At 48.4% G+C, this 9393-nt stretch overlaps 1 protein-coding gene across 1 annotated transcript; it reads right to left on the minus strand.

Moving 5' to 3' along the window:
• Positions 1 to 984: 984 nt before the first annotated feature.
• On the minus strand, positions 985 to 7440 carry LOC139277117 (alanine and arginine-rich domain-containing protein). The gene is made up of 2 exons (XM_070895134.1): positions 7000 to 7440; positions 985 to 1695 (listed from the first exon to the last, which is right to left on the minus strand). Exons 1-2 carry the CDS (start codon positions 7189 to 7191, stop codon positions 1492 to 1494), a joined length of 396 nt encoding a protein of 131 aa, XP_070751235.1. The 5' UTR covers positions 7192 to 7440; the 3' UTR covers positions 985 to 1491.
• Between the last annotated feature and the right edge of the window lie 1953 nt (positions 7441 to 9393).

Consider the following 9393-nt stretch of genomic DNA (forward strand, 5'->3'; position numbering starts at 1 on the left):
TATGAATGTTCCCAATGCTACTATGAAGGCTTTCGGGTCCAAACATCCAAATATTCACAGCTGACTTCAACTCGCTTGGAGAATATTGCAGGGATCCTTGAGGAAGGGATTCAAAGATCTCACTGACGCCCATTATGCTGATACAGATCAGTGGGCATCACGAGGAGATGCCTCTCAGCGGTGACATGTGCAGAGGAGTACTAGGGCAAGCAATTAGTATGCATGCCAGCAGCAGTTCTGTGCGATCACATACTGCAGCACAAGCAGGCACCACTTCGGAAGGTAATGAACCTCAAGGAAACCCTGGCACTGAGGCAGATCTTCCTGGTTATGAACAGGTATAGCCACATGGCATTCTGGATCACTTGCACCTACTGGCTATGCAACCAGCCACAAGTACTACTTCATCTGCTAGGATGCACTTCATACTACAAACGCACCCAGCAGAAGGGCTAAAGAAGGCAGAAAACACAAAAACAAGTTACCTACGAGCACTGTGCAACTTAATGAAACAAATGGACTTTTACTATATCTTGGAAGCCAGTCATCCTTGTAGAAAATTAAAATATGTTTGTCCAAAAGAAAGTAAATTCATTAACTCTCTGACATCCACCTGTGGGAGTCTGAAATGTCTGTGTGACATTAAGATTGAGGGCAACAATAACCTTCACTACCCATACTCTCGGGCAGAAAGCCCATAGAATCATACAGCACAGAAGGAGGCCATTTGACCATTGTGCTCTTTGAAAGGGCTCTCCAATTAGTCCCACTTTCCTGCTCTTTCCCCATAACCCTACAAAATGTTTCCTTTTCAAGTATATATCCAATTGCCTTTTGAAAGTTAATATTGAATTGGCTTCCACCGCCCTTTGTATTATTTACTTCTGTAACTGCTATGGCGATTCTTTAAAACCTTCAGTTTCCTAAACTCGCTGGGGTAAAATGTCCACATCAGCAGAAACCCCAGGCAGACAGCATAAATGGCCATTTACTCTGTTTGTCAGAGGTTCGCGCTAAAATTGTGGCGGGAGATCGGAAGAACCCAAACGACTAACACCACATCTGACCTGGAGTAAAATATTCGGGACATTGCAGCTTCAGAAAGCTAATCATTAATGACATTAACAAGAGGTGGTGGTGGGCAGAGCAGCATTTGTCTATGTTCACTAATACTCCTTCATTCATTTTCAAGGGGTACAGAAACCAAGTCATACTAAACATGGATGAGTAGTCCATTGGAAACTTTTTACTCTTTGCCAAAAATAACATATGACCTTGATGTTACGTTAGCTCGATGAGTTCTGAATGTGTCCTTTACATAATGTGAAATACGTTGCAAAACACTGCAATACAACAACCGTACAAAATATACAATATTCAAAATAGTTTGAAGTAGTCATGTGGCACTTGTCAATGTCTCAGCGATCCCACTGCACTGACATACTAAGTTACGTAGGCATGAATTATCCCACCGTTCCCACCACCAACAAGTCAGGGCAGGGAGTTCCTGCGATTCTGTATCTGGGGCTTTGCTGCCTGCTGGCCATGGTGCGAGCGGTTTAGGCTGCCACCATCATCACTGTCACTCTCGGACAGCTCTCGGTCGCTATCATATTCCTTTTTTAACTCCTGGATCCCGACGTGAAGCTCCATCAACTGTTTCACCAAGGTCTGGTTTTGGAAACGCATTTCCATCTGTGAATTGTAAAGGATGGGTTATGACCTTTATTTATTGAGAAGCCGAGTGATAAGGACAAAGCCTTATACTTCCAGATATGAAACTGAAGAAGTAGGAGCAGGAGTAGGTCATACGGCCCTTGAGCCTGCTCCACCATTCAATAAGATCATGGCTGATCTTCAACCTCAACTCCACTTTCCTACCCGATCCCCCGATTACCTGAGTGTCTAAAAATCTATCACTCTCTGTCTTGAATATACTCAATGACTGAGCATCCACAGCCCTCTGGGGTCGCGAATTCCAAAGATTCAAAAGCCTCTGGTGAAGAAATTTCTCCTCATCTCAGTATTAAATGGCCAACTCCTTATCTCCTCAACCTTGTTGATGGTCTCAGGATAAGGAGTCGGCCATTTGGTCTCAGGATAAGGAGTTGGCCATTTAAGACTATCAGCAAGAGTAGGCGAAACTGGAAGTTGTGATTAGATGGCACCAAGCTTAGTTTTTAAGCGCTTGAGAAGACCAAGTAAAAGTTCCAGTTTTGAGATCCTGGGAAAGAATGAGTCAACATTGAAGACTGTGTGATGAGCCTTGATTTCAACACACTGAAGATACAATTTCAACGCATCCCAGCTTTCAGGAATAAAACTAACTAGTGAAACACTCACAGAAAAAAAAACATTGATCCTGGTTACAAAACAGGTCAACACCAAGGAGGGAATGAGAGTTCCTCAGGCTTGAGTCTCCCTGATATTCATTGGATAACCCTTCAGCTCACAGTGATCATTTTGGCTAAATCTCAGTCACAGCAAAATCCATCACTAGGATTGGAGGTGAACGATTATTTGACAGATTCACTAGAGCAGCTTGGAGAAACAATAACTTCTGTTTAAAACAGATCAAAATCGTCGATTGGATCCCAGTGCAATTCACTGGAATTTACAACCACGAAACATGCAGTGAAATTTGTACTTCAGGGTTTTAGAGTGCAGCTATCAGTCTGAGACCAGCAGCTGCAGTTTGGATTTCAGCCAGGCAGTGCCTGTTTGCACATTGCCTGTCTGAAACCTCAATTCTACTGCCCAGGAGAGAGCTTGCACTTGTACACTTAATTTTTTTAAATTATTATTCATTCTCAGGATATGAGGATCGCTGGCAAGGCCGCCATTTATTTGCCATCCCCAGTAACCCTGAGATTGTTGTGGTGAGCCTCCTTCGTGAAACACTGGATAGAGAGCTTTCAGAGGAGGCGTTAAACCGAAGCCCCATCTGCCCTCACAAGTGGACATAAAAGATCCCACTGCACTATTTTGAAGAAGAGTGGGGGGGTGGGGGGAGGGGTTCTCCTCAGTGTCCTGGCCAATATTTATCCCTCAACAAACAAATCACTGAAAACAGATTATCTGGCCATTATTATGTTTTCTGTTTGTGGAATCTAGCTGTGTATAGATTGGCTGTCGTGGTTCCTACATTATAACAGTGACAGCACTTCAAAAATTACTTCTTTGGCTGTAAAGAGCTTTGGGATGTCCCGAGGTCGTGAAAGGAGCTATATAAATGCAAGCCTTACTTTCTTTTCAACTGAGTGGCATGCTAGGCCACCTCAGAGGACAGTTAAGCATCAACCATGTTGATGTGGGACTGAACCACATACATAGAATCATAAAATTTTACAGTATGGAAGGAGGCCATTTTGGCCCATCGTGTCCACGCCGGCCGACAAAGAGCTATCCAGCCTAATCCTACTTTCCAGCTCTTGGTTTGCAGCCCTGTAGGTTACAGCACTTCAAGTGCACATCCAAGTATTTTTAAAATATGGTGAGGGTTTCTGCCTCTACCAACCTTTCAGGCAGTGAGTTCCAGACCCCCACCATCCTGTGGGTGAAAATATTTCCCCTCAAATCCTCTCTAAATCTCCTACCAATTACTTTAAATCTATGCTCCCTGGTTCTTGACCTCTCTGCTAAGGGAAATAGAGTGGATAGGATGGACCTATCTCGGGCCCTCATAATTTTAAACACCTCAATAAAGGTCTCCCTCAGCCTCCTCTGATCCAAAAAAAAACTAGCCTATCCAATCTTTCCTCATAGCTAAAATTTTTCAGTCCAGGCAACATCTTCGTAAATCTCCTCTGTACTCTCTCTAGTGCAATCATATCTTTTGTGTAATGTGGTGACCAGAACTGCACGCAGTACTCTAGCTGTGGCCTAACTAGTGTTTTATACAGTTCAAGCATAACCTCCCTGCTCGTGTATTCTACGCCTCAGCTAATAAAGGCAAGTATTCTGTATGCCTGCTTAACCACATTATCCACCTAGCCTGCTATCTTCAGGGTTCTGTGGACATGAACTCCAAGGTCCCTTTGTTCCTCTACAATTCTCAGTGTCCTACCATTTAATGTGTATTCCCCTTCCTTGTTAGTCCTCCTCAAATGCATTACCTCACACTTCTCCAGATTGAATTCCATTTGCCACTATTCTACCCACCTGACCAGTTCATCGATATCTTCCTGCAGTCTACAGCTTTCTTCTTCATTATCAACCACAGCCGATCTTAGTATCTGCAAACATCTTAATCATACCCCCTATATTCAAATCTAAATCTTTGATGTATACCACAGCCCAGACCGGGTAAGGATGGCAGATTTCCTTAACTAAAAAGGACATTAGTGAACCTGTTGGGTTTTTAGTGACAATCTGACAGTTTCATACGCGAGTGCAAAACTCCTTTCTCAGCAATGTGCGCAACTTCCACACAGTCTGAACATTCTTAAATTAATTTCAGGTGGGTTTAAAAGGTGTCCAGGAGGGTCGAAGGAATATTTCTACCCCCAATTCGACATTACACTAGAGTGACAAAGCTCTGTGAGAAACTCACCGCATTGTTCCGGCGTCAGTCAGTCTTGACTTCATTTACATTTTGGATTGGTGCCACTCTAAACCATTTCACACTAATGTTAAGAGTATTAGATTTGTTTAAATTGTTCTTGATATGTGGGCAACAGTGTCAAGGCAGTATGTATGACCCATCCTTGGTTGCCCTAAGTTGGGGGGAGGTGGGGGGAGTTAACTGCTCCCAGTTTGGCGTAAACAAGACGCGGGGACAGTTCAAATGGAATGGGGCAATAATACAACTCCGTTTCCCCCCATCCCAGTCTGGCCAACTGCAACTTTAAATTGCAGGTGGCAAGGACACCTGGCCCAAGCTGGTGGTGTCCACTTTAAATAAGAAGAATGGGCTCCGATTTGCTATTTTAATCCGAGGCCTGAGTGGGAGAGCAGTGGTAGCGTCTGTGAGAACTGGGTTTGTGTGGTGTGAATCTGGAGCCAGTAGAGCGAGTCTCACTCCTCCTGTTCCAGTGTAAAGTCAGAGGCACGTACATACACTGTAAAAATCCTTTACAGCTTTTACTGCATTATTCACACTAATGAACAATATTTAAATTCAAGTCATTAATAGGAGGATGTAGCCCAAATTCATTCACTGGTTTATTACAGCATAACCTGCCTCCTTCCATTTCCACTCCAATTTGGAGTATTCCTGATTAATCCTCTGTCCCACTCTCTGACCCAGGCTATCCCCATCTCTGTCCCCACTCTCTGACCCAGGCTATCCCCATCTCTGTCCCCACTCTCTGACCCAGGCTATCCCCATCTCTGTCCCCACTCTCTGACCCAGGCTATCCCCATCTCTGTCCCCACTCTCTGACCCAGGCTATCCCCATCTCTGTCCCCACTCTCTGACCCAGGCTATCCCCATCTCTGTCCCCACTCTCTGACCCAGGCTATCCCCCTCATCTGTCCCCACTCTCTGACCCAGGCTATCCCCATCTCTGTCCCCACTCTCTGACCCAGGCCATCCCCCCCATCTGTCCCCACTCTCTGACCCAGGCTATCCCTACCTCTGTCCCCACTCTCTGACCCAGGCTATCCCCATCTCTGTCCCTACTCTCTGACCCAGGCTATCCCCATCTCTGTCCCCACTCTCTGACCCAGGCTATCCCTACCTCTGTCCCCACTCTCTGACCCAGGCTATCCCCATCTCTGTCCCCACTCTCTGACCCAGGCTATCCCCCCCATCTGTCCCCACTCTCTGACCCAGGCTATCCCTACCTCTGTCCCCACTCTCTGACCCAGGCTATCCCCATCTCTGTCCCTACTCTCTGACCCAGGCTATCCCCATCTCTGTCCCCACTCTCTGACCCAGGCTATCCCTACCTCTGTCCCCACTCTCTGACCCAGGCTATCCCCATCTCTGTCCCTACTCTCTGACCCAGGCTATCCCCATCTCTGTCCCCACTCTCTGACCCAGGCTATCCCCATCTCTGTCCCCACTCTCTGACCCAGGCTATCCCCACTCTCTGACCCAGGCTATCCCCATCTCTGTCCCCACTCTCTGACCCAGGCTATCCCCATCTCTGTCCCCACTCTCTGACCCAGGCTATCCCCATCTCTGTCCCCACTCTCTGACCCAGGCTATCCCCATCTCTGTCCCCACTCTCTGACCCAGACTATCCCCATCTCTGTCCCCACTCTCTGACCCAGGCTATCCCCATCTCTGTCCCCACTCTCTGACCCAGGCTATCCCCATCTCTGTCCCCACTCTCTGACCCAGACTATCCCCACTCTGTCCCCACTCTCTGACCCAGGCTATCCCCACTCTCTGACCCAGGCTATCCCCATCGCTGTCCCCACTCTCTGACCCAGGCTATCCCCATCTCTGTCCCCACTCTCTGACCCAGGCTATCCCCACTCTCTGACCCAGGCTATCCCCATCTCTGTCCCCACTCTCTGACCCAGGCTATCCCCATCTCTGTCCCCAGTCTCTGACCCAGGCTATCCCCATCTCTGTCCCCACTCTCTGACCCAGGATATCCCCATCTTTGTCCCCACTCTCTGACCCAGGATATCCTCATCTCTGTCCCCACTCTCTGACCCAGGATATCCCCATCTCTGTCCCCACTCTCTGACCCAGGCTATCCCCATCTCCTTCCGTGGTCTCAGATCCTGGGTTAATCCTTTTCTTTTCCCAGTTTCACTTCAGTTCCCCCCTTTTTATCACCCCTCCACCCACCCCATTCCCACATTTACTGACCTGGATTATCCTTCATTAATCCCTATTTCCCTGGTTAATCCTAATCTGTGTTAATCCAAATCTCTTTCCCATCTTTCTGACCTGGACTATCCCTATCTCTTTACCCCAGTCTCTGAACCAGAACACCCCAGTGCTTTTCCCAGTTTCCTTCTCCAATTCTTGACCCAGTCTATCCCTGCTTAATCCCAGTCTCCTTCCCCTCATTATCCCTGGTTAATCGCGTTTCTCACCAGTTCCGATTTGAGCCAGTCCAGCGCCTTCTCCATGTCTACCCTCTTTCTCTTGCCTTGCGGGTCCCATTCGATGGCAGGGCAGCTCTGCCGTTTGTAGACCCCGGGCTGGCGGCTGCTCCTCCCGGGCCGGTCGGCGAAGCTGCCGGGCTTGGAAGATAATTCTTTCAGCTTGGTGAGCACCGGGTCCATATCCGAGCCGCTGGCCTCTATCAGCCGGGGTGGGAGTGCCGGTGCTGAGGCAACTCAATCACTGCAGAACCCGGCCATCGAGAGAGGGAGAGAGCCAACCAGTCTATCAGAAAGATCCTGCTCCCTGTCTCATCGCCGCTTCCATTGCATTAGTCCAGCAACCTGGAGTCACAGCTAGCTTCCCGCACAACCCCCACGCAGCAGTATTTAAACAAACTTTCTGCTCAAACGTTAATGGGCCGACTCAGTGACTGCAATCCTATCAGACCACACCATGCAGTCACTTCCTGATCTGCCGGTGATAGTCCTGACTCAGCCCTGCTCCCTCCCGAAACAGACCATGAACTGTCTCACCAAGACAGACCCAGATACCAGTACTATTCAAGTTCTGAACCGGGGCTTCAGTTATGTGGAGAGACTGGAGAAGTTAGGATTGTTCCTCTTACAACAGAGAAGGTTTAAGGGGAGATTTAGATGAGCTGCTCATAAATTACAAAGGGGTTTTGATAAATAGGGAGAAACTGTTTCCAGTGGCAAGAGGCTCAGTAACCAGAGGACACCTGTTATGTCCTTGGATGCTCTGATAATGACTCCATGAGGCAATGTTTTGTACTTGAACTGCAGTGACCATAGTCCTTTACTGATAACTCCAGAGTGAGGATCACACCTGGTGGCCTGCTTTTTATACTAGGCCAGGCACACCTGTACAGGTAACCTACAAGTCTCCCACTGCTGTGCCCTCTGGTGGCACACCTTGTGATAGTACAAACAGTAGCCATGTAGGATACATGACATTACTCTCCCCCAAGCCTTTAGTGCAAATAGCCTCTGCATTGACTGTGCTCTGAGCTTAGCTCTATCTAGTTGACCCTTGGCGGGTTGTTTCAATCTTGGGTGAGTGGTTGGTGTTTCGTTGACAGTAGAGTGCTGGTATTTGCTGTTTGTGTGTGTCCCTGATCACTCCATTCTCCACCCCCTGCCCCCCCCCCCTCCCCACATACACACATATAGATTATGCCGGAGGCTCATTGCATTCATATACATTCAAGTCCAGAAAAACAAGTTTGCATTACACTTGTGGTTCAGTTGTGAGCCAAGTATGTTGGACTGGTGAGATACATTATCGATACATACTGGGGATCGATAACCGGTGCGTAAGGACAAGCTAGTTCCAGAACTGCTGGATGGTGTCTAGGCAGTCTGGTGGCAGCGCGGTGCCCAGTGCTGGCAGTGGGAACCCGGTTGGCTCAAGTTGCCTGCTCTTGGGGCTGTTGCCGTTGTTCCTAGCGTCGGGCAAGTTCACAGATGCCTGTGACCTCCCTGTCCTTTGCACTCTGGGTCGCTGCTGCTCCCTGAGGAGCTGTTGTCTAGCAGTGCACGGGGAACTGCTGACTTGCTAGCCTGGGCGTTGTTTGGTTTGGGATGCTGGCTGGTCCCGGTCCCCTTTGGGAGGACTGTTGCGGGAATGGCCTTGGTGGCGATGGGGTCTGGGGGCTGCGCCTTAGCACAGTTTGCTCTTTCAGGCTCGTGGCGGCTGGTGCCATCAGGTGCCTGAGAGGTGAAGCCGATCAGGGGCACGGTATCGATACCGGTGCCGTTGCCCTCTTGAGATCGCTTTCTCTGCAGCTCGTGTGTATTAGCTGCTTGTGGCCACCCTCCATGGTGCATAACTCTGGTCCCAGGGACACAGGCTACAGCGTTGGGTAGCTCGCTGGACCTGTGTGCTCCCGATGGGTGTTTGCCCACTGCATTGGTTGAAATCCTACATCACACAACATTTCATTTATTCATTACACAACTTATTATGAATACCCTGTAGCTCCGATCGCAATCGCGCGACTTTTCCTTGCTTATTGCATGTACACAACTCTGATCATCACTTACACATTTTATCTTTAACTCACAGTTGCTATTACATTGCTTGAGTGTGTGGAACTGTCCCTTTAAGTGTGGTGGGTTGCAGGCCTACTTTAAGAGAGCCTTGCTTTCTTTACCCCAATCCTCTTCTCCGTTTGCTGCCACGTGTTGCTCCATCAGAGCTGCACCTTGTGGTCTGGCTGCCGCCATCTTTTTCTTCAGCGCCTTACCTCGTGGTTCGGGCGCCATTTTTCCTCCCTCCACGATGTCGACTGCGGTGATCCTCTTCTCCCCGGGTTCTGCCTCCGAAGCTGGGAAGTCACCTCTGGATCCGATTTTCTTTCC

This window comes from Pristiophorus japonicus, chromosome 12, assembly GCF_044704955.1.
Source record: "Pristiophorus japonicus isolate sPriJap1 chromosome 12, sPriJap1.hap1, whole genome shotgun sequence".
Classification (NCBI taxonomy): Eukaryota; Metazoa; Chordata; class Chondrichthyes; family Pristiophoridae; genus Pristiophorus; species Pristiophorus japonicus.